Consider the following 26,676-nt stretch of genomic DNA (forward strand, 5'->3'; position numbering starts at 1 on the left):
AGATTGAGCCCATGGACTCACACATGCTAGACTTGAGGACACTTGAATGTGACCTAAAAAGCAAACCATTAACTTTCTATTTAGGATACTAAGTTAGTATAACCAGTAGCCATAATCATCAAAGCGCTGAGTATCATCTGGGGTCAGGAAAGAGATGAGGGACAGGGATATGTGTTAGCACCAAGCTCTAGCGTCCAACAGCAACAAAAACAAAAACTCAACCTTTCTTTTCTGTTTTGATTTTCTCATTTTTATCTTGCTAGATCACAACATTCTCCGTACTAACATGAACACTTCCCATACGTCTCTGGGAAGTCCAGTACCAATCAAGGCTGAGGCTGGGGATTGTCTCCCAAAGCAAGTGAAAAGAGCTCTCCCACCTCAGTTGCTCCATCAGCACGGTGTGCTAAGACTGTGTGCTTCATATAGATCAGAACCTCACTAGAATCAGATAGGCTGTGATTAATAATAAATAGGCAAATGAATTTATTATTATTTAATGGGTAGTTCATCTGGCTGGTCAAATTTTCCACAACTTCGGGCAAGTCTGGAGAAGTCAGAACAAAGTCATCTGATAGAAGAGTGGGACCACACGAATGTGGGACCCATTTCATCTTAGAAATTCTGCTGGCGACTACTCCCATGTCTCCAGCTGATTTCTCTGCCCAAAGCCCCTAACACACACAGGCACCATGATGAGCATCTGTAGGTATCAGCACGGCCTATCTCATACAAGGAGGAGATGGAATATGAGGTCAGGGTTCCATAGCCTGTGCACATCTGGAAGCGAGCATCACTCAATGTCTGAGATAGGGAAGTGAAGCTTAAAAGAACAAGGCATGTCTTGAAGGTAGCCTTTGTGGAAGAGACAAGTGGGTTTTAGTGTGGCTTTGGACTCATCAGGGCTAGGAGCATCTTGGATTCTATTTTTTTTTTAACCTGTGAAGATTCTTGATAATAGCTATAGCAATATCATTCACCTCATGCTAAAGGCATGAGACACAACAACTAGGTCATCAACTAGCTCTATCCCCTTCTCCTTAGGAGTTGTTTTCTCCTTGCCCTGTCATGCATAGAGGTTCTGCTGGGAGGTCTGCTTACTTGGTGTGGCATAGAAGGATATCAAGACTCTGGAATATTTATGGATGGCAGGCAGGGATGGAACTTCCTCAAAGCCTTGCCTAGAATAATCCTTAAAAAGAACCTAGGACTTTCTCTGGAGCACATATTGTTTTTCTTTTTCAGGGAAGGGGCTACTAAAAGACACACTAAGGGAACACAGGGCAACTTGAAAAGCATTTCCTTGGGATGGGGGTGATGCTCTGAGAGCCACAGGGACATCTACATCAGCCCTACATAATGCTGATGCTCTTAGCACAGTTGGGCATTGCTGGGTGGAAGGAGCTTCAGATGGGCCATATTTACTCTCAGGTGTCCTGAGGTTGGGAGATGCTTCTGCACTGTGACTGTCAGGGAGGCTCCTGTAGCTCTGAGTCTGTTTTCTCATTTCTAAATTGAGGCCTCTAGGTCTTAGAGTCTACCTGAGGACATACAGGTGTATCTCAGTCCAGGGATTGGTGCAACCCAGGGGTCCTCACAGGACGTAGAGCACACCTAGGAACTTGATAAAATTCACTCTTTAGCACCTACTCAAGAACACTCACCTACAGTAGACCCTTGAAATCTGGCTAGTAACTGGCTCTGCTATCTCACTGTTGGTTTTGCTTGCTTGGTACCATGGATTCCAGGTGGCATAATTGAGTTAGTTGGTCTACTCTTGCCTGGTTTTACTCTGATGGAAAGTTATGAGATTGGGATGGGGAGAAGGCAAACCGCAGAAGGTGGCTTGCTTTTCATGAAAACAGGGAAGGGCCAGGAAAGGATAAGGACATTAGCTTTTGGGCTGGGGCAATTGCTCAATTGGTAAAGTGCTCGTCATGCAAGAGCAGGGATGTGCATTTGGATTCCCAGCCCCCACATAAAACACCAAGCTTAGCAGCATCGCACTGTAACCAAGGCAGTGTAGAAGTGGAAACTGGCAGACCCCTGGAACCCTAAGATCACAGAACTCCCAAACTTGCTAGCCAGCCAGCCAGCCTGCCAGCCAGCCAGCCAGCCAGCCAGCCAGCCAGCCAGCCAGCCAGCCAACCTAGCCAATCAGTGAGCATGTGGCTCTATGGGAGTGTGGGAAACTCTGTCTTAAAAATAAAATGGAGAGCATTCTCTGGATCTCTCAAGTCCAGCATGGTACTGAGCAAACTTCAGATGCACGGGAACATGTAGTCTCCACCCACCACTAATGCACATGTGCCTCACAAACCAATCAAACTTGATACTTCCATCAAGAGCCTCCTATGTCCGCCCTAATTGTAATTAGCAATAATTCTGAAGTTAGTTCATCTATTTACCACCCCCACTAATGGTCTGTGAGTTTCTTTGAAGGCAAAGACATCTTTGTTGCCACTGTTCATCTCTGGCCATATATACCACTAATGGGTCAGAGTCTGTAACCCTTTGCATGCTTGGGTACCCTGGGACACGCCCACCAGATAGGACTAGAGTCTTCTTCAAGGGAGCTATTTTGCCACTATACATACCTGTAGGTGTCAGTAGCTGGCACTTTCCAAATCTGGATGCCCCTCAAGGGCCCTTCACTTCCCACCACCACGCTCAAGTTGGTGTTCTGGTAGGCGTTGTTGCACTGTGCTTGTGTGGGACCATGAGGTCCGCTGGCCCCACACGTGGTGAACAGCCAGTGAACTGTGACACAAAAGGAGAGGCAGTCAGTTACATACCCTGGATCTCCCTCTTCCCTGGGCTCTCTCCAAAGCGTCTGCTCCATGAGGCATACATTCAAAGAAGGCTCCGAGATCATGGGAAGAAAATAACAATCAGCTCTTCAAACTGGAGAGTTTTATGAAGAGCCTGGGTCATGTGCCATGGAAGAGATGAAAACTGAGAAGATTTAGATCAAGAGGGATGCAACCAACTACAATACAGTACAGCAAGGAGGAAGCCATAGGAAGATAAAGCTAGCACCATGCTCTTAGAGAGGGAGTGATGACCATGTTCAGGACCAACACGCACAGGCAGCGATTGAATACTTTTCTGATCTCTCACTGCGTCTAGCATGGTGCTGAGCAAAACCCAGAAGCTTAAGCTTCGATACTGTGGCAGCTTCTAACCCGTTCCCAAAGATTTGCACATAAAAGGACTCTGTAGCTCTGAGAGGCTAGAATGAGAAAACCAGACACAGAATCAGTCCTATGACTCCACTCTTGGCTCTGAGACCCGGTGAACAGGAATAAGAAGCCTCAAGTTCTCTGGACATGGCTTTATATGAGAGATGCTTTCTTGGCAACGGGCCCTCAATGGAGCAGACTGGAGCCTGCTCATCCCAGTCAAGCTGGGTTTGCAAATGAGTGGCTTGCAAGTTCTTTCTTCAATTGATGGTGCCAAAAATGAAAGGAGAAGAAGAAGGAGGAGGAGAAGGAGGAGGAGGAGGAGGAGGAGGAGGAGGAGGAGGAGGAGGAGAAGGAGAAGGAGAAGGAGAAGAAGAAGAAGAAGAAGAAGAAGAAGAAGAAGAAGAAGAAGAAAAAGCTGCAGCAGCTAAACTTGTCAATCTTTTAATGCATTTGTATGTGCATATGTGCACTTGTGTGAGTGTCTATGTAGAGGGTGGAGGAAAACCTCTAGTGTCCTCCTTAGGATCATCATCCACCTCCTTTGACGTAGGGTCTCTCATCAGCCTGGAGCTTCTCAGTTAGGTTAGACTGGCTGGCCAGCAGGCCCTAAGGTCTTGTCTCTGCCTATCCCCTGCTGGAATTACAAGGGTATGCCTGGCTTTTTTTAAATACGGTTTTTAGAGATTGAATTCAGGTCCCTCTGCACAAGGGAAGCAGTTTTCTGACTGAGCCATCTCTAGTCACAAAGTTGTCAAACTTTCTTCCTTTTCCCAGGCTCCCATTTATTCCCTACTGTGTGTGGTCTGCCCTTGTCTAGTGTCCTTAGGTAGCTTTCTAGGGACATCACAGGAACACAACTCAAACCCTACCTGCCACCTCATCTTCCAGTACTGGGACATTTCCTTTCAAACGTCCTCTCTTTTAGCCAGGCTGGACCTTGGGGATTTGTCAGATCTCTTGGCCTCAAATCTAACACTCTACAACTTATAAAAGCTTTAAGAACTGAATTCTTGATAAATAAGCTTCTACTTAAAATAAATCTCATTTTCAGATGGCCCAAATTATTTCTCCTTTTAAAGAAAGATTGAATCAAATTCTGTGCACAGCAAATGATGGAAAATTAATTTGAGTGTGTGTAACACCGCCACTAAAACATTCAAGAGAAAAAAAATTGAAGACTTTGAGCTAATTTGATGATGAAAATGTAAGAACCTAATTTGACAGTCAGAGGGAGGTCACCTTGGCAGGGCTGAGAAACTGAATCCTTCTTGGTTTACTTTTGTGATGGGATCCAGGCCTTAAGGTCTGACTTTCCAGTGGGATTCCAATACACACATCTAAATGGAAAGGTTGACTTCCATGTGGTTTCTGAAGGTCACGTCAAGATTTAAGAAGTAAGGCACATATTGACTGATGGCTAGCTTTCTGATCAAATCTATTAATTCAAAGGACTTTGTGGAAGGTTCTGTTTGTTTGCTTGTCTGTTTGAGACAGGGTCTCGTTGTATAACTCAAGCTGGTACACATTCAGAGCAATTATTCTGCCTCAGTACTAAGAGAATGAGCTTGCCTCACCATGTCCTACTTACAAAGGTATTTTTACAGAATTTGCTTGGCTAGTTGTCCCTTTACCTGTTCCAAAGCCAAAATTATACACTTGGAAAAGTGGGAAAGACTAAAGGTGACTTTGGCATCTTCAAGACACCTGGCTTTGGGGGACTCTTCATCGAGCATGGATCACAAGACTTTGATATAGTTTCTTCATCTATGAAAAAGGTTTATTGGCATGATAAAAACAGCAGGGAGCAGTAAGGTCATTGCAGAGTCCCAAACTCTTTGCATATGAACTGTATCAATAGATCCTGCCTGTGTAAAAGACTGATATTGTCATTGACAAGAGGAAACTTATTCAGAAGAGTTTCTATGATTATAAATCCCTATTGCAGGACTTTTCCTGCCTATTTTAGTTTCAGTGGAGCTCAGTAATTGGGCAGTAGGAGAGGTGGGTGGGGCAAAGAGTTGGAAGAAGGAACTGGGGAAGGAGAGGAGAAGGAGGAGGAGAAGCAACACAGAGGAAGACGTATGGGTCTAGAACAGTCTCGAGTAATTAAACATATCAAAAGATGTTGGGTAACAATTCTAATTGTGTGGCCATCTTGTGTATTGAACATTTGCTAATATATATAAATCCATTGGATAATCTTTAAGCTTTAAGAGTCTTCATGCTACTGGGTACCGCGAGCACGGCAGATATTGTCTGGGGCTTAGCTGAGCTTTATAAGGGTGGCAGAGTTGAACCAGGGGCCATGCTTACAGCCATGGTCTCCGCAGAGTTGACTGACAGAGGCAACAGCCATGTTAACATCTCGTGGGTCTCAGGGTTGGCAGTCCTGGCTAGCGTGACCAGCTGCTAGTGTGGGAACTTAAGAGCTGGAACATGGCTGTGGCTAGAAGCAGGCCTGTGCCACATACATAAAATCTCCTGCAACAAATCCCTTGCCCACAGCATCCAGGAACTTAAACTCAATGAGCTGAGCATGAGGCCGGGCAGAGAAGAAAAGACAAAACTAAAAAAATGGGGTTGGCTCTTCTATACTTAGAGAAGGGAGGAGATGTCAGGGGCAGCCCTGCTTACACACTGTAGGCCTAAAATCAGCCATAGGCCTAAAATCAGCAATAGGCCTGTCATACATGTATACTAACACCAAGTCTTGGGTCTCAGTGGAAAAACATTGAAACAGATGGCTATAAGCTAATGTCAACAGGCACCTTTTGTGGAAATTTATAAGCCTGAGTAGTCATAGACCTTGTAAATAGGTAGCCTTGGCAGACAATACCAACTTAGATAAGGACAATTGAGTCATAGGCAGAGTCATAGTGAATTGTCCCCTGAACCTTCACCTAGCCGATACCCGGTTCTGAAGATATCTGTATTCCTCCTGAACACCCACACTCCAGTGTCATTCCCTTCCCCACATCCTGCCTTTCCGTGTTTATAACCCCTGTGTGAATTAATTACAATTTGAGAAAAAAAAATGGGGTGGGAAGCCACACCTCCCCATTCTGGGAAACTGGAATAGCTGGAGGCCCATTCTGCAGACAGCCTGTGTCTACAGCAAACAGCTTAGATTTGCAGAAGGTCCTCCACTTGGCAGCTGGAAATAACATCTGTACCTTGTTTGAGCATCTAACTTTGAGTAAAACCCTTTTAATTTTAGCCTTTGTTAGCTACAGGATTGAGAGGTTCTGAGGGGCTCTGAGGTAGTTCCAGGGAAGTTGGTCATCTACTTCTTTGCCAGCTGGAACATCTGATGAGGTAGGATGAGGACTATAGGCTCTAGCTTCAGATGGGCCACAGCTTCTCATTCTGAATTTTGTTCCTGACTAGCTAATACCTGAATTAGATCAAAGCATCTTAGGTGAAGGCCAAGACCCCATATGAGATCATGGAGATAAACGCGTGGGTCATGAGAGATGTGGCAACAGTGAGTCTATGAAGGTACAGCGACCAAACATTCATTCATAGTCAAATACTTAATGAGTCTGAGATGTTTCTGGCAGTGTTCACTAGTGTCGTATCCTGTGACTTCACTCCTGTCTTACACACGCACACACGCACACACACACACACACACACACACACACACACACACACACCATGCCCATCAATGCTGCGTTGAAACATCGCAGCTCACATTTGGGACTGTTGCATGTTGATGAGTTGTAGTACCTTTACTACACATACATAATTTCCTCCTCTTATAAAGCAGAAGAGTGTAATTGTCATAAGCAAAGACCTTTAATAGTTTTCTGCCAACATCCTTCAGCATGTAAATATGACATGGATGTATCCTAGGACTCTCTTGTATCTAGACAAACACACATATCTCTCATTAGTATGCAAATTTGCTTTTTCTTTTGTAATTGGTAAACTTTTTTGTACATCAAAGAATTTTTTGAAATAAGTATCTTTGTGACTTATCAGTAAATGCTTGATATTTTATGCCATATGTGTGTATATGTGTATATATGTACACACACACACACACACACACATATGCATAAGGTCAAGTCACAATTTCTCAGGCTAAGAGGGGTTGCAAATGGACAGTTTAAGGAGCCCTAGGTTAGGATATATGACCTATCTGAGACTTGCCTTTTCTAATCTGAACAAATGGAGGTTCTACTGCTTATTGATCAGATTTCCTAAAAACTGAAAGATGAACCCAAGCCAAGTGTTTAGCATAGCATGTCATACTAGAGAGACACATGAAGACAGTTTAAAACGTGGTACTTTCACGTGGTTCCTCACTGTGGGGCTCTGACACCCCATCCTCAGGATTTATGCCCCCATTCCACGAAGCGGAGACTCCAGGGCTATTTCTCAGCAGAGGCTTCAGTATTTTTCCAAACTCAGTGCACATATATTAGTCTCAGGTGGTTTCCACAGACAGAATTTTGGTTTTATTTTCAGCAATTTCTGATGGAAAGGTCCAGAGAGGAAACTCTTTCTAAAGTGGATTCCATGGGAATCGAGGATTTGCCATCCCAGGTCAGACTCGTCATTCATCCAGTCAGAATTCTACTGTTCCCAGCAGCCTTTGGAGCATGATGGTGGTCCCTGTTCTTGCAGATAGCCCTGACCCCTGTAAATCTGCCTAACTCTGCTTTGGAACCAATTTATGTTTCCCACTGCCACCACCTCTTGGGATACGGACTTTCTGCTTTTACTGCCTATTGTGCATGGCCTATCTTGCTTCTCTCTGTCTGGGTTTGTCTTGTTCAGTTTCATGGCATTGCTTCTCTTTATTACTTCTGGGCATCATATAGACATTCTCAAATGTTCCATTAAGGTGGGGCATTCATTGGTTCCTAAACCACTTGATGACCAAGGCTTTGGGGATTTAGATTCAACTGAACCTATTTCAGATCAGGAGGCAATCTTTGTATAAAAACATTGCTAATGGACTCTGACACTCAACTATATGTGTATATTTGTCCTGTCTATCTCATCATCCTGATGTAGAAAGAACAGTAATGACTCTTGTGAGCTCAGCATTGGAGAAGTAACCACAGTTACTTCTAGAAGTGAAAGAATTACTCCTTCACGTTCTAGGGGTCCCCTGGTGCTGGTCAACCTTCTGCCTTGGAGACTTCCAGGCTTTTAAATTGTCCCTACATGAGTCTCTGCTCCCCTGTGTCTTTCTAAAGAGAAGAATTTGCTTGTTAAGGTGAGTTCCCTAACATGGAACTCTGTGTACTTGTGACTTCGTGTAAGGGGAGGATTGCTGTTCTTTCTTTCAAACATTCCCTGAGAAGGGGCTTGCTTGGAACAAGCTCTAATTATTTCCAGATCCTTGTCCAGGATGGGTGCTATTGCTCTGACTCTTGTAACACTGACTGCTGTGAGCCCAGGTAGGCCCCTCAGGAGACTTTTGGAATGAGGGATGGTAGAGCAGGGTAGGCATGATCTCTAGGCCAAGATAGGTTAGAACCACAAGGGCAGGAAGACAGTAGGATCAGTCCAGCAGTGTCACTAGAGTAGAAGGCACTGGTCATGGCCTGGTATAAACTAAGAAGACTGGTTCAAGACCTAAGGGGCAAGGGAATTAGCCACAGTGGCTTTGGGGAACAGAAATAAGGCAAGCTTTGACCCTCAGGTAGAAGGTATTTATTTCCTTTGGATTATGTGCATGTGAGATCCAAACTTTAGCTACCTGAGAGGCAGGCCCACCCACAAAAGGTTCAAAAACCTTTCAGTGTGCACTATGCATATAACACGGTGCACACATTTACAGTGTACATCATGCATGTAACACGGTGCACACTCTCTCAGTGTGTACTGTGCAGGGAACATGGTGCATGGCCTCTCAGGGAGCTAGGCACTCTGCTTTCATACACAAACTCAATGTTGTTGAACGTGTGGAAACTTTGCATGCTAAAGTATTCCTTTTAGGAATCAGGAAATTTTCCCGCTGTAGTCTATATACCTTTAGTCCCAGCACTTGGGAGGCAGAGACAGGAGGCTCTTTGAGTTCAAGGCTGACCTGGTTTACAGAATGAGTTCCAGAACAGCCAAGGCTACACAGAGAAATCCTGTCTTGAACCCCCAACCAACCAACCAACCAACCAACCAACCAACCAACCAACCAAGAATCAAGAAATTCACGTTCAGAGAGGCTAAGTGGCCTACCAAGTAAGTAGGTAATCAGTCAAGACAGAAACTCAGGGCTGTTTTCCTATGTCAACTTTAAGGATCAAAAAGGAGCTGGGGGCGGGGACTGGGCATTAGTACAGACAGTAAAGTGTTTGTCACACGAGCTGGAAGGCGTGAGTTTGATCCTCAGTACCCATTTAAAAAGCCAGAGTATCTAAGTGCTTCTAGTTGTCAGGGGTGGGAGTGGGGGAACAACAAGTGGCTATTTGGGGCTCATTGGCCCAACAGCCTAGCCATATCAATCAGTTCCAGGTTCAACAGGCATGGTGGCATGCTCTTATAATTCCACTGCTGGGGAAGAAGGGATGGGGATGGCTTGGGTTCTCACAGGCCAGTCAGCTGGACCTAAAAATGTTGAGCGCCATGAGCTAGTGAGAGACTTTGCCTCAAAAAATAAGGTAGATGGCACCTGAGGAAATAAAACCCAAGGTTAACTTCTGGTCTCACACATATGTGCACCCACATACAAGAAATGTGTGGCACATGTGAGCACGTGACTACACAAGCTCTCTCTCTCCCTCCTCCCTCTCTCCTCTCTCTCTCTGACTTTCTCTGTCTCTCTCTGTCTCTCTGTCTCTGTCTCTCTGTCTCTGTCTCTGTCTCTCTCTCTCTCTCTCTCTCTCTCTCTCACACACACACACACACACACACACACACACACACGGATCACCAGGAATGCCTGCCTATCTCCCAGTACCTGCAATTAGAACATTTCCATGCAGTTTCGTGGTTTCTTTTCAGCCACTGAACCTGAGCTGCAGATCAGAATGGAACGGCTCGGAGTTCCATCCAAGTTGCTCAGGCCCACGAGGGGACAGTCAGTGAGATCTAGTCAGGGAATCATTGTGATTGGACTGTCCATCCCCGAAAGTCCCACAGTGATCACAGCAGTACTTTGTCTAGGAGAGAGTGTGGGCTTTATTGAGTCATGGGAATCAGGCAAAGAAAGCAGGTGGCCGAGACCAGGAATCTTGCTCCCCGGGGTGTCCTAGGGATCAAGGTAGTGTCAAAAAGACAATCTGTTAACTGGGCTGTTTAGTTATAGAGCAGAAGAACAAAAGGTGAAGGCCTACACCACATGCATTTGGCCACAACTCCAGTGTCTGCTGAGATGATTATGGTCCCAGTGAGGCCAGGAGGGAGGCAGACTGAAGCCGAGATGCCAATCTGAGGCTCCCCATATTTCCTCCCCTAAGAATTTATATTGGTTCCCAAGGCCCTGGAAAGCTTTAAGGGGATCAAATGGCCCCTGGGGAAGAGCTTTGGTGAGGTCAAAGGAGGTAGAAAGCTCACCTCTTCCTTCTCTTAAAAATAATAAAAAAGTCTGCCTTTTATTAAAAGTCTTTTATGGGAGAAAAAAGAGCCCATATTTATCTTGTTGTTATACATACTACACACTGGAAACATAGTTTAGTACTCATTCACATTTAGATTGTACAAAGAACTCACAAACGTGAAAATACTGATTGGTTATAGACAGCTGAGTAAAGAAAAATCCATTAAGCGCTGGGTTTCATTTTAAGTATATTGCAGAGCCCTTCAAGAAGAAACAAATCAATTAGTAATATGCAGCACAATGTTTAAAAAAATAGGCTAGACAGTGATTGCTCTGGTTTTATTGCTGTTGCTAAGCCATCTCAGCTGCTCAATTCAGTGCAAAGAAATAAAGCAGGATACAAAGGAAAATAAGTTCTCAGTTATCTGTATGAATCACAGCAATGAGGATGTGTGTGGCTCAGGTTCAAGGCCTGTGTGTGTCATACCGGAGAAAAGCACTCAGCATCTCACGTGGACCATTGGTACCCATTTTGATTGGGATCCATGGAATTGAATTTTAGCCATAACCATTGACTGAGCTCAGTTCCACAGGAGCTGTGCATAGTGAACTATTTTCATGGCCTCCTGCATCCCATTAAATAAATATCAGACCAAAATCTGATTAGTCACCCCTCTATAAAATGTATATGACACCATTCCTTATGGAAAGTAGGGAGAATGACCTTTGCTTTGGTATTCACGGTAAAATCCACTTGTTCCCTAGCTAGGGTGAAATGAAAATAATGTAGATACTTTTCATCATTCCTGGGTTAAAACAATTCTACTGTCTGTCTCAACTCTTTGGTTAGTCTTATACAGTAATGATGACAACTGTCAAGAGCAACCATGGAACCATGGAACTAGACCCCTGACATCTTCCTATATATTATTAGAGAAATAGGTTTTTTTCCTTTCTTTTTAACTCCTGGCTTATTCCTCTGTTCAGCTGCAAGTGCTAAAAAGAAGAATCTACTCAGTTAAGTAGCTACTTGGGAATTAAACTCATTCCCTGTTTAATGGCACAACATGAGATCCTGCAACAATGATAAAAAAGTTAAGCCTTTTAATTTCAGAATAAATCACAAAGGAAAACACACAAATCAAGTGTATATATGCTTGACAGGTTATTATAAAGCAAATACTACCACCCAGATCAAGAAATAAAACTTGAGCCAGTGACTTTATGGCCTCTCCAGTCTCTACTTCCTCTACTTCCTTCCTCTTAGAAGGGATCAGATCCTGGATTATATTATAATCACTTCTTTGAAGTTCTCAATGGTTTCATCCCCCCAAGTGTGTGTAATCCCTAGATAGCATTCTCCAGCCTCATGCACTAACTATGTTTTTGTGGCACTGAAGACTGAGCCCCGAGCTTTGCATATGTCAGGCAGGCACTCATCAGTGAGTTATGTTCCTAGCTCCCTACCCCATTTCCCTTTTTATTTTGGAACAAGGTTTCACTAAATTGTCCGGGTTGGCTTTGAATATGTGGTTACTCCTGACTCTGTTTCCCAGGTTGCTGGGTGTATATGTATATGATGTATATGATGTATATGGTGTATATGATGTATATGGTGTATATGGTGTATATGTATCTCATACATATGTATGTATATAGATGTGTTTCTTTAAATCTATAGTATTTTCCTTTAACTTTTCTTTTGATTGATTTTATCTTTTGAGGAATAGAGGCCGTTTAATTTAGGGTTTTTTGCAGAGTTGAAATTTTGTGGTGTGTTCTCACGGTTCTGTCAGCACAGTGCTCTGTCTCAGAAGCTTGTCAGCTACATCTCTTTGCTTAACTTTGGGCGATGCCTTTTCATTAGGTGCCAAATGCCTGATCATTGCTCTGTCTCTCTTAATATTGGCTCTTCTTAAAGCTCAATGTTTAGAAGCATTTGCTAGAAACTGCAAACCAATGTTGTCTTAATTATATCTTTGTCTCACTATTTGGAGTATATCTGTGATGAGTTGCTGTTCTTTATGTGAAACATGGTTACTCAGAGATAGGACAGGAGTAAGAAAGGCAGTATTATTCAACTCTTTCTCCTTGTTTCTGATATGAAATTACTTTCATGTTAGCTGAAATTGCCCAACTAAATATTTGCTTATTATTATGAATCTATAAATTTAAATATATTTTGGTGGTTTAATTAATCATAATCAGTATCCTTTGGAAGCTCAAACTGTCATATCTTTGGTCAGTGGGAGTGGCTGGAATCCTTTTAAATGACACTAGAAGATACCTTTGATCTTTCTTGTGTTAGACATAAACTTGGAAAACTCAACAAGAAACAGGCATAGGCAATGACTTTCTCAGAAGGACTCTAATATCTCAAGAAATAATGCTAAGGACTGACAAATGGGATTACATGGAAGTAAAACAGTTATGCTCAGCAAAGAACCTATGCCATGAGAGAACAATATCTGCTCCCTATATTTTTGACAAAGAATTGCTATCCAAAGTACATAAAAAAAACAACAAAAAACCACCTCAAAAAATAAAACCCCACCACAACTGTCCAACCAGCCAATACATAAGCAAATAAAAGGAACAAATATTTCTTAAAACACTAAATGTAAATGGCTAAGAAACATGAATGACATTTAACACTTGTAGCCACCAGGGAAATACGAGTTAAAACTCCACTGACATTCCACTTTACTCTAGTCAGAATGGCTGTCAAAGAAAAGAACAACAAGTGGTAGTGAGGAGATATGGATAAAGGAAGCTCAGACACCTCTGCCGAGACTGTAGATTAGCTCAGCCACAATGGAAATCGGTATAAAGATTCCTCACAAAACTGAAATTAGGTCTACTAAAAGACTCAGCAATACCATTCTTGGGGATGTACTCAAAAGATTATGAGTCGACACTCCAGAGATCCCCTCACATCTATGCAATACTAGTCACAACAGTTAAGGCATCCATCAAGGGAAGAATGAATGAGAGAGATGTTGCATAGTGTAGAAGAATGAAATTAGACTCATCTCATCATCTTTCACAAAAGTTAGCCCCCAAAAACCCAAAGAGGTCAATGTGAAATCTGAAATGGCTAGAATAAAACATAGGCAGTGCCCTACGAGATGTAAGTATAGGAATGCACTTTCTGAACAGGATTCCATTTGCCCAGGAATTAAAGTCGACAACTGATAAATGGGACTTCCTAAAACTAAAATCTTTCTGAAAGGCTAAGGAAACAATCAGTGTAGTGGAGAGGAAGCCTGTAGAGTAGGAGAAAAATCTTTGTCAGTTATATATCAGAGAGAATAATACCCAGAATATAGAAAAATCTCAAAAAACTAAGAGTCAAGGAAATAAACAACCGAAATACAAAAATGGGCCATAGATCTGAACAGAGAGTTCTCAAAAGAAGAAGTAAATATCTCAAAAAGTGCTCATCATCCTTATCCATTAGGGAAATGCAAGTTCAAACAATCTCACCCTAGCCAGAATGGCTAAGAGCAAGAAAAACAAGTACAACAAGTGCTGGAGAGGATTTGAGACAAAGGGAACTATCATTCATGGTTGGTGGACTAATTTCTAGAGTGGCTGTGACAGTTTGCAATCTCACCAAGATATATCTTAACCATGTGACTAGTGAGGTGATGGATCTTAGAGGGAAACCTATTACTTTCCTAAACCTGTGTAATTTCTAATGGTTCTTATAACATTCTTACACATGGATAGGTGTAGTTCTCATTCCTCATCATGGAAGCTTCTATTTGCAGTAGAAGACCATCACACACATCCACAGCTAATCAAAATGAGAACAACTGACCATGAAGTGCCCAGCCCCATGTAATATATCTATAACACAGCTCCTACCCAAGGTTCAGAGAGCATGGAGGAAGAAGAGGTGGAAAGATTGTAAGAGCTAGTGGGCCAGAAAGTCTACAGTGAGACTGTGCCTTCTAGCTATGACAGGGGAGCTACATCCACAAAATCTCAACAACATGGCTGCCTGAGACCTGAGCAACTCCTGAAGCTGTTGATATTTCAGCAGAGATGGGAGAAATCTCATGGTGCCTACCCTAAGATAGGAAAAGCAGAATTAGTATTACCCTGGATTTTAGCCCCTGATTGGATGTCTAATATAAAGTGGTCACCCCTAGAAACAAATATAAGCAAGCATCACTGAATAAGCTCAACATATTGTATTTATGCATGTGTTTGTTTATGTGTATTTATAATAACAATGGTGAGGGGATGGGAGGCTGTGAGTTTTGGCAGGGGAGTGGAATGGGGCAGACATGAGAGAGAAATAGGATGGGGGGATATGTTTGAATTAAAAGCACCACAAACCATGGCATACTATCATCACAATGGTGTTTTAGTCAGCTATCAAGATGAATGAAATATCATTGGCTGGATGCAACTGGAGACCATCGCATTAACACAAATACACAAAACCCAGAAAAACAAATATCGTATGTTTTCTCTCATTTTTGGCTCCCAGATTTTGTACAGACATATCATAAGGCACATATGTAACATGAGAGTGAACAGCCTGTGTGAAGAAAGGACAGCACCAGGGAAAGACAGCAGTGAAGGAGAAAGGGAGGTTATGGGATGTGTGCAAATATGGCCAAAACACGCTATCCATGAAAGAAACTACTTACCAAACTCTATACTATGTGCAACAAGTATACACCAATAAAGAATGTTTTTAAAAGCCCTTGCTATATGGTGTGACAAAATTTTCTTATCCTATCGTGGTATCAGACATTTTCCTATAAGCCACAATCATAGGCATCAAGTCTTAGTGTTAGGGCGGCTCATTGCTGCCAGACTAGTGGCTGTCTCTTGGTTTGTCTAGTGATGGAGCTGGGAAGCACACACGGTCATATATGTGCGCCAGTGTGAATGCATCCAGATGGCCCAGATGTGCATACACTGCCTGAGTTCATGTGGAATTTTTCCACCTCACCTTCAGGAAGGATTTTTATTTAACCTCTTCTTATTACTTCTGCGTATTTTTCTGCACATTGAGAATCATGTTCCTCAATAATACAGTAATGGACTTAGAATATCCTGTAATTAATTTATCTTACTCACTGGAGAATGATATTTATCTTATTGTTACCATCATTAGTATAAACACTGGAGCAGTTTGAAGGCTTTATTTATTTCTTTTGCTTTTGTCTCACCATTTCTCATAGTTAAAAAAATTAACTTATTTGTGTGTGTGTCTGTGTCTGTGTGTGCTCACACACATACTTTTATGTAAGTGCAGGTACCCACAGAGGCCAGCAAAGGGCATAAGATCACCTGGAGCTGGAGTTCTATTGGTTGTGAGCTGCGTAACAAGAATTCAGGGGACCAAACCCCAGTTCAAGTTCTCTTAACTACTGAAGCATCTCTCCAGGGCTCTCGCAGGTCTCATGCATCTCCCTGCCCTGGGCAGGAGGTTTTTATACACAGCACTCTTTCCTTTTAGCCCTTCTTCAGTCTCCCTTCTGTAGGTACTTCATTAATTTAATGTGCATATTCTTTCTTATTTTGAATTTCTTCAGTTGTTTTTATTGTCTGAATCACAGGTTTAAGCTGATTCTGTAGAAATAGGAAGAGGAAAGATGTGGGTGGAAGAGGGAGGCACTGGGAAGGGGAAGAAGGCGGGGAAGAAAAAAACCAAACCAGATATCATTTGAAAAAAAATGCCTTATGAACCCTCCCTTGGTAAGGAACAGTAACAGTAAAAGAGGGATGGAGACAGAAGTGGTTGCTAACTTTTTTTTTTATATTGATAACCTTTCCCCATAGGGCTTATCAACATACTGCTTTATTTTCTTATGATGTAATATGTTAGTATTTTTTGAAAGCTAATAATCTAATTTTCCTTTTAGGTGGACAAAGGTTTTTCCTCCTCCTCCTCCTCCTCCTCCTCCTCCTCCTCCTCCTCCTCCTCCTCCTCCTCCTTCTTCTCCCAGCAATTTCACAAGAATGGCTTTGGCACTGCTCTGCCTGGATCACTCTCCTTACATATACGGCGCACCTCTTTAATAAGCAGTTATGGTGGTCTCTCTAGGAACTTTGGGGCTTTTCACGCACAGTGCCTCACTGCTTTTCAGCTTTCTTCTCTGGGGCTGCTGGGACATCTAGTCGGCTGTCTCTGCCTGTTTGTGGTGTCCCTTATCTTCCTGGTTTTTCAGAAGCCATCTTTCAGCTTTCTGTTTTTGAATAAGAAATGAGGTGTCTTATTTACTCCTTGTTCCATTTTAATATTTCATTTCCAAAACCTTATTTTAACCTTTCTTCCCCTGGGGCTTAACATCTGATTCCTGAGCCCTTCTTAAGAGGGTCTATTCATATGTCATTCTCTTAGACCTTGTATTATTGAGGAAATATCTTGGCTCCTTTGGAAACAGAATCATACAGTTGTGACATATCCCAGTAGAGGGTCTTTCCTCTGGTCTTTTTGCTTTTCTCCCCTTCAGGTGGAATCCTGGAACTTCTTGCTGTGCATTTTATACTTTCTCCAAGCCACCAAGCCCTATGATGGTATGCGAGGGAAAATCACGCAGCCACCCTCTGAGGTTTCTGCTTTGGCAACACATACTTGGAACTCTCCTACCTTTTGCCTTTCATCCTTGGACTCAATATTTATTTCACCCCTACAAGTTTCTTCTCACCATGGATGCTGTTCCGTGAGGCTGAGGTGTGGTGGCCACACTGTACCGGCTCCTTCAGACTTTACCTTGTGCCCAGTACTCCACCCCACCGACCTGGCCCATTCCTTAGCTCTACAGTGATTCTCAGACTCTGCCATTTCCACTCCTTCTTCTTGTACCCATGCTGATCACACAGGTCTAGGGCAATGCTTTGTCTCCATTCATTCCTATTTTGAGGATCTTGGAAGATAATTTATTGTCATTTTGTCGTCCAAAGGTTTTGGGGTCTAAGTTTTGTTTTTATGTAAGGATTTAGAGAAACTGAAAGTAAAACTAAACATCAAGCAAATTATGCTGTCCTCACCGTCTCCACCTTTCTCCCAGAGTCTTTGAAAAGAACAAAACCACAACAACACAGCCCATCTGCTGGACCAGCCCTTTAGTGACTCTTGTCAGAGTCCTTGCCTGTCTCTGTCTTCGGGTAGCAGGTACACAGGGACACCTCCGAGGACCATGGCCTTAAATCTGCCACCATATCATGTTTTCCTTTTGTTGGACACACCACACTCAGTACAATTTAACCTCAGCCTGGCAGTGCCACCTAGGTTTAATGAGTTGTTCAGGGCTATCTGGCCTTTCACTAAATGGTCCCAGATACATATATTTTATATGGAGTTGTTTTTCTTCTCTCTTGCTCTCCTTTTTATCTCAGAACTTCAGTGTGTTCTCTCTTGTGTTCTGTTTTATTTTGTAGCCAACACCAAGGGTGTGTGAGAGGACCTCTGCCTTCCATGGTTTAGACTGTAGGGTTCCTGACCTTGATCTCAGAGTGTTGGAAATTATTTTCTTTCTTTTTGGTTTTCATTTCTACTGGGTGGTTGGGAAATACTGGAAGTCTAACCCCAGATAAGAGGATGTTTCCATGGTTCTGAGTTGGTAAGGCTGGAAATGCCTTTCGGTTTTCAACCTCACCATTTTTATTATAGTACAGTTGAGTAGCATCTCCACCATCGTATTAGGTCAATGGAAAAGGGAGGAAAAAGGGCTGTTGCTTTCACCTCACCAGATAATGAATCATGGAAAAAGTTGAACAATAAGCCTGAGACACGGAGTGAGCCTGGGGCTGAGTGAGGACGGTGAAGCCGTGGAGCCGCTCTTCCCCAAACAGTCTTACTGGAGCTGGATGAATTTTCATTGCTATTGTTTCTAGTTTGTTCTGATGGGAACTATTTGTGTACACACACACACACACACACACACACACACACCATATGCACACAATGTAGGCATGCTTGTATGTGCACCTTATGCAATGTATGAGGGTATCTGTGCTCATTGTCCCTAACAATGCACACCCCTACTTCTGTCAGCTGTTCTGATCTCGGCCCTGGTTTGCTATGTACTTGCTTGAGATCTCATTGACTTTGCCTCCCAGTCTCCTTTGCTTCATATCAAGTTTGTCCAGACAGGTGAGATGTCCCTGAATATGGAAGTATCCTGAGACAGACACCAGAGGCTTGAATCCCCTGCAACTGGGAGGCAGACACCTCCTCTCCTTGGAGACGGACCTCCCCATCAGCAGGAAGCAAGTGAGGGCTTTTGAGATAAAAGCTGCTTTCAGGACTGAATTACCCTAAACAGCTCTGACACCCAGCAATCTGCGGGAGCTTAATGGTGCCAGTGATGGCTGCTGCTTTGTGCTCTCAGCTACCCCCTGCTCCCTGAGGGAAACTCAGTCTCACTTGGGAAAAGAGAAAGGTCACTAGGAAAAAAAATCCCCCCAAAAACAAAAACAAATCCCACTCACTATTCTGAAAGCAGAGCTGTAAAAATTAAGTTAAGGGAGGCTCTGGGGCTAATTCAGTTATTCCCAAGTTGGCTTCATCCCAGAGCTGGGGTAATAAAGTATTTGATATTGACATGGCTCGTGAACTCAGCCATTTGCAGGTTATACATAATGGATTCGGTGGTAAGGTTTAAGTGGAAAGAGGTGGTGGCTCAAGTACTTGCTCTGTCCCCACATGGGCCAGAAGAACCACAGACGTCTGCCTTGTTAAGTTCTTGTAAGACAAGACTTGATTCGTTTTACTGCAACAGGGTTATGTCACTAGGATTTGTTGTCAAGAGACATATATATAGAGAGAGACACACACACACACACATACAGAGAGAGAGAGACAGAGACAGAGACAGAGACACAGAGAGACACACAGAGAGACATAGAGAGATACACACACATAAACAGAGAGAGACAGAGAGACACACAGGGATACACACGTGTGCATATACACAGAGGGGGGAGAGAAAGAGAGAGAGAGAGAGAGAGAGAGAGAGAGAGCGAGAGCGCACAGTGTTGGAAGCCATGCCTTAACTCCTTAACTCTTTAGCACCCAATGCTTTGCTGGTTGTGTGGCCCTGGAACCCTAGGCTGGTGGTATTATGAGCTTTCTGGAGGATGGGCTGGCACGTATAAATAGGCAGCCCAGTCTGTCAGGAGATTTCAAAGTAGATACAAAACCAAAGAACAGAGCGTTCTGACTGCTGGGTCTGGGCCTCAGAGCCCCTAAGACAGTTGCAGATCAATGAGAGGGTGAGGCATCCCAACGCCAAGGCTGAGAGGGAGCTCATGGGAAGACATTAAGACCAAATGCTCAACCCAAAGAGAGTCACGTGTAAAGTTGGGAGGCTAGAGGCCAAAACAGAAGGGGTGGTCTCTCACTCCTGCTGGCGGTGAAGGATGCTAGCTGGAGCTGCAATGGTCATTTTAGACTCACAAGGCAACAGGCATGAGGAAATGGTCAAGAGGGCCACAGAGAGGTGAGCTTGATATCACCAGGAAGGGAACTAACAACAGTAGTCACTTACGGGGCTACTGAATAGACACGGTTATCTGTGAAATTATTTTTATTTTATTTTAAACTTTTAACGGGTCCTGGCTTAACATAAACAGAGTATCCTAGATCAAGGCCTCCCACTCATTTGCAATGAAAATACCAATTTAAATAAATATCAATTTAAATACTAAAATACCAACTCTTGAAGCCTGAGGGCCAGGCTTTTTCCCAGATTGTTCTGAGAGCCTCCTCCTTTATTCCTGTCTGCCTTCAGCTGAGCCTTGACACATGTCATGGTCAAGGCCTTCAGACCTCATGACTGTTGTGGCTGGTTTGCAGAGAACTCTGATATGTTTGGGTGTGTATGAGTGTAGGTACGCTTGGCATGAGTGGAGTCCTAGAAAGACCAACCCCCTTTCAGTCATGAGAAATAAACAAAGTAGCTTCTAGCAAGCATACAAACGTATTATCAGAACATGGTCAGTGGATCAACCTCTATTATTCTAAACTTACACAGAAGGTAAGAGCCAGGTGTCTCCTTGGCCACACGCTGTTGAGGTTTGGCTTGTTGCTATGTATTGTAATGGTAAATACTGTCCCCCAAGGTCTGGATGCCTCTGGGAGCAGGGAATCCTCACTTACACCAAGTGAGGCCATGTAACCTTGTTCCTTAATTTAACACTATTGGTGGAATAAAGATGCCTACAGCCTATAGCTGAGCAGAAGAGATGTAGGTGGAGTTTTGGTTCTGAGGGCTTGGGGTCTGAGGCGGAGACTGTGAGGAGGACAATGGGAGAGAAGAGAGAGAAGAAGAGGCTATGGGGGAGGGATCATGAGAACTGGCCATGAGAGCTGGCCAATCAGAGAAAGAGTGGCCCAGGCAGAACTTGTAATGTCTTGGAGTTATTGTTAGGGAAGTAGACAAAATAGCATAGAAGATTGATGTCTGCCCAGCTCTAGTGCTATTAAGGTTTATTATAAATAAAAATGTTTGTGTCTTTAATCTGGGAACTACATGATCTAAGGTGGGGAGAAACCCCCATTACTACAATAACATGCCTGGCTGCCAGGCCTAGGATCCCAACATTAGTAAACAAAGGCATTTTCCTTTTACATTTAAAGTACCCTCAAGTTTCCTTACTGAGTGTTTCAGTGTCACAACACACGTAGATATACCACAGTCTCCTGTCACTGTCACTTCTGTCCCTTAGCCAGCTTCCTTTACTTCTTAGTGTGCCACTGTTGGAAAAGAGGAAATCTGTACACCAGTATAGACTTACACGAGTTGGGTTAAGTCTATTCTGTCCACTGCCTTACGTCCAGATCCTAAAATAGTGGGAGACCCACAGAAAGTGGTAAATAGATCTTTGTTAAATGAAGCCCAAGATGTAAACAAAACACAACAGGAAGAAGAGATCTGGCCACATCCCTGCTTCCACACTCCCCAAATATCTAAAAGGGAGCGCTCCTGAACTGTGAGGTTCTAGACTTTCGGTTCTTAGCTTCTGTATAAGTGTACAACAACAGAGGTCGGTAACTGGACAAGTCCTGATAGGATATCCACATGCTATCTAGAAGCTACTTTGTTTATTGCCCATGACTGAAAGGGGTTAGGTCTCTCTAGGATACCACTTCCACCCCAGCGTACATGTGTGACAAGTGTACACTCATACATACCCAAACATGTACATAACCAAAATGTCACCTTTGAGAAAACACCCAGCACCATCCCTTAAGTAGTGGGGACACTACTCACCCAGTGGTTGATGGACCAGATCAGTTGATAGACTGAATGAATTAGTTAAAATGATCAAAATCACAAGGCTGGTTGAGGAGAAGGAGATAGTTCTTTCCTAGGTAGCTGTACCGAATAATGTGGAGGCTTTGTTATCGATCCTCAGGCAGGTTGGTAGATAACCCAGAACTCTGCTTCTTTTCCTTATGTGCTAACATTAATCCTGGACTAAGATCATTAAATCTGCCAGTCACTGACTAAAACAATAATAATTAGATGAACAGATGTGCTTTTGCCTTCTTGTGAGCTCACAGTCAATATTCACTCTTAAAAACAAATCAGGATTTTCTGGTCCAGTCACTTGGGATTTATTTGGAAAAGAAACTTTCGTAGAGAAGGTTCAGGAGTTTCTATGATTTCTAAGAACTGGACAAGTTTTGGAAGACTGCAGGCCCTCTGTCAGTCGATATTGATAAGAAAGCTCATATGGAATAATCCTTCAGGACCCCTCACAAGAATCTACCCCTCTCCACACAAGTAAATGCAGTGCTTTTACTTGCAAATAGGCAGTTGGTTGGGTTGGGGAAGTGATTTAGTGGACTCTAAATAGACAATACTGTCCCCTCTCTCCACTTTAAAAAAATGGTTAGATTTTAATGGCACGATACTAGAATTTTCTTGGAATTTTAGTTAAAAAAAATAAAGTAGAAAAATACATGCACACAAGCTATATATGTGTACACACACACACACATATACACATGCACACACATATACATATACACACACACATACAAAGAACACAGATCATAGGAGTGAATTTGCCCAACATTTTTGGCCATATAGGTTGATAACAAAGTTATCAAAGTCAATAACACAAAATTTCATATGAATATTCTGTTTTATATCCTTGATCATCGTTTAAAAATAATCTCATTTTCTTGCTACAACCTTCAGTTCTGATAAAGAACCTTGGTCTCTAGGCCTCTTTGCCAGTCCACCATGTTTGTTAGTCTTAGTGTTATGTGGCTCTCAGTAGGTGCTTTGTGAATAGTTAAATGCCCAGGGAAATGCTAATAGACACTTTGGGGACAGAGCCTGGGACAAACTCTCAGGGCTTCCTGGTGTAGTTGCTCTGACGCATGACAGCCACCGTAGGTGGACTTGAGCTGGTCCCCACCTGAGGTTCACACCGGTGTAACCTCTGCCTTTGAGTGTGAGTCCCGATGGAACATGCAAAGGTGCTGGGATGCTGTTGACAAGATTACAGACCTGTTCTGCAGATTACTGTCTTCCCTGCACATCTTTCCCTGCCCACGCCACACCTGTATGGAAGCAGGCTGCCAAGGTGAACAGGCACTGATGGTGGCCTCTAGACAGTTGGGAACTGGGGTTCTCACCCCCACTCTCCAGGACCTCTCCATGTCCAGCAATCTGATGGACATGGATGTGACTCCTTTTCCTGCCGAGCTTTCAGATGAGATCCCAGCCCTGGTGGGAGCTGACGGAGGTGGACTTAGCTTCCTTCTCGGAGGCCTTGATAAACAAAGCTTTCAGATGAGATCCCAGCCCTGGTGGTAGCTGATGGAGGTGGGCTTGGCTTCCTTCTCATAGGCCTTGATAAACAAGGCTTTCAGATGAGATCCCAGCCCTGGTGGTAGCTGACAGAGGTGGGCTTGGCTTCCTACTCATAGGCCTTGATAAACAAATGTGTGTTGTTTAAGGTTGATAAAGTCATGGCACTTTGCTTTAGAGTACTGGATTATCCCCACAAAGCCCCTGCCCATAGCAAGGCTTTTGTTTCTGGGAGGCCCTGACTGAACAGAGTCTTGCAGTGTCCTCTCTAGTCTCTGTGCCTCAACAACCCTTAAGGCAGTTTCATCTGGCCTTTTTTCTCTTGACAAGGAGGGGTAAGCAGGGAAGACATCTTGGTGTTTCTCTTAGAGCCTCAGTCTACTTCCTGTCTCAGATGAGTTGCAAAATATAATACCTTTCTGTAAAGGCCACTGATACTTTAGTGGGGCAAAGGCTATCAGTGATGCAGGGCTGGGCTCCAGGCTGAGGCGGTGAGCCTGGGATGAAAATGATGATCAAACTGGACTCCGTGAACAAGAGCTCACTGCGAGCGCTGATGTAGGGCCTTTGTGTTCCACCAGTCATGAGCTAAATGATCTTAATCAAGGCATGCTGAGCTCAAAGCTCTTGGATCATTTATTGTCTCCTACTTATGTAACCTGTCACGGAAACAAATGGCAAAAACAACGTGTTTTCTCAAGGCTGGCTGGGAGAGAGGACTGTGGTGCCTCTTGCTTGCTGCTTGGGGCAGCATTGGTGGCCCAGACATACTTTAGGTGGTCTGCTAGGCACTCATAATTCTGCCACAGCAGAGCATCAGACCAGGGCCTCACTGAGGTCTGTCAGGGTGGTATGGGGGGGGGTGTTCCAAAACCGTAGCATAGAAGCCATGTTGTTTGCTCCCTCCCTTGCCTCCTTTTCCTTCTCCTTCAACACAAGGCTTCATGTAGCCTGAGCTAGCCTTCAACTCATTCTGTAATAGAGGATGACCTTGAATCATCTGTTCATCTTCTGCCCCCTGAGTACTAAGATTATAGGCAAATGCTATTCTACCTGAGTTGAGGACCTGCTTTCTAGGAATTGGCTTTCTTAAAATAAAAAACTGTTGATCGGTTTAGGATGATTTGCAGTGCAAAATCTGGGGCAGGATGATGTCAGAACTGGTCAGTGGTGATGCAGCACTTGTCCTCATGCTAGATAGAAGCAGTGGCTTGCTAGGAGGCCTGTGTGAACCAGCTCTGGGTGGCACAGTTTTTCAAGAGCAGTGCGTGGCTGGGTTCCAGCCGCAGGCCTTGGCACAGTGTAGGTACTCAATGCAAGCTCATTTCATAGGCCCTTCTGGAATTGAGATTCAGGGAAAGTGGTATTGTTTGGTACACCAAATGTTGAACTGAATCCCTTGAATGGAAAGACAAATAAACAAATAATAACAACAACCCCAGCTCATGAAACCAGCCTTCTGCCTTGATGCGGGTCAGCGATTGGGTAGTGTTTGATATTCTCTGACAGGCATGGATGCACTGTGGGAAAGGCTTTGGGCTAAGCAGCCTTGATATTGAACTGTGGCTCTGTAGAGAGATGTTAGGGTGAGTCATTTACATTCTGACCTTCATTTTTCTCAATCCTACCAAAGGAAAAAGAAGAAAGGCTCACTCGCATATTATGTTAGACACACTTCTGAACCCTTGACATGTATTAACTTATGTGGTCCTTATAGGAAACCTATGAGTTACTATTACTAATAATATAAAAACCGATTCTCTGAGTATGTTTGTTATATGTGTGTCTGTGCATTCATGTTTGTACGTGTGTAGGTACATGTGTGTATCTATGAGGGTACACCTGCACATTTGTCCACATGGGTGTGGAGAGCTGAGGTTGACGAGGAATGTCTTCTTCAATCTCTGTTTACTTCATGTACTGAGGCAGAGTGTGACGCTCACTCCTTTGGCTAGTCTGGCTGAGCAGCTTGCTCTTGGATCTCCTGTCTCTACCTCCTACAAGCTGGGAAGGCAGATGAACCTCCCCAGCTTTAATGTGGATTCTTGGGACCTGAACCTGTGCAGCCAGCTCTTTAGCTATGGAGTCAGCTTACCAGATATATAAGAACACTGTTTCTGATGGGAAGAAACAGATGATACAGAAGGAGAAGGAAGTTGCCTGAAGCGATTGGCATTGCTAGGATTTAGACCCGAGTCTTCTATGCTTAAAAACTGCATTATTTGGAGTCTGGGAAAATGGTTCAGTTGGTAAACTACTTGCCTAGGAAGTATAAGGATGTGAGTCTAGCTCTTTAGAAACTACGCTCACAAAAACCAGATGTGGTGGCATATGCTTGTTATACCAGTGATGCTGAAATAGGAGGTGAAGACAGCTGGACGTCTTCAAGTTCATGGGCCAGCTAGCTTTGTCTATACGGGGAAGTTTCAGACCAATGAGAGACTTTTTCTCAAAAACAGTGGAAGGTACATGAGGACTCACACCTGAGGTTGTCCTCTGATCTCCATACGTGTTCTTTGTACACCCACAAACCTACACCCACATAAACCAAATGCATGTATTCACATGTGCATGCATGCACACATAGCTATGCTAAATTTCTTTCTCAACTAATATCCATCCTCAGAGGTCTTCAAGCATAAAATGAGAGAGACACTGTATAACCATAGAATCTGCAGGTCTGTGAACAATGAAAGCACGTAGGATATACAGGGAGGGATGGTAGTCTACAGTGGTGGGCATTTGCTAGATAAGCATGAAAGCCAGAGTTCGGATCCCCAGGAAGCTCTCTCTGGTAAGCAGGCTCCTTTCAACCCAATCTTTAGTTTCATGCAATTACTGCCGGCAGGTTCCCTTCCTTGGCCACCAAGCTGACCTCAATCATTAGAGTTGGCCACCACTTGGGGGTGTTGACTGGCTTCCCAGCATGCAAAGCCACTTTCACTAAAAGAAACTTGTTGATTTCAGTGATGAGAATCATGAATCACCCATTAGTTCCACACCACCTCTCTTCCTGGTTCACGGCCACGCTAGCTCCCAGGGAAGGGAGACACACCTAAATGAAGAATGACATGTTAATTCAGAGGGTGCAAAACCCATGCACCAACTGGGAATGCCTAAGCCTCATTAAAGTGGGTGTTTCATGCATAACTACTGCTATGATAATTCCGAATAGGTGATAATCTAAACAAGAACAACACAC

The 26,676-nt window shown here is 43.6% G+C and overlaps 1 protein-coding gene across 1 annotated transcript in view; it reads right to left on the reverse strand.

Moving 5' to 3' along the window:
• Nucleotides 1-26,676, reverse strand: part of Alk (ALK receptor tyrosine kinase) — a 699,186-nt gene that overhangs the window by 51,963 nt on the left and 620,547 nt on the right. The window contains exon 12 of the mRNA XM_028778974.1: nucleotides 2,598-2,760. Coding sequence (XP_028634807.1) covers nucleotides 2,598-2,760 — 163 coding nt within the window. The remainder of the gene's footprint in view (nucleotides 1-2,597; nucleotides 2,761-26,676) is intronic.

The sequence above is a fragment of the Grammomys surdaster genome, unplaced genomic scaffold (assembly GCF_004785775.1).
Source record: "Grammomys surdaster isolate TR1022 unplaced genomic scaffold, NIH_TR_1.0 343, whole genome shotgun sequence".
NCBI lineage: Eukaryota > Metazoa > Chordata > Mammalia > Rodentia > Muridae > Grammomys > Grammomys surdaster.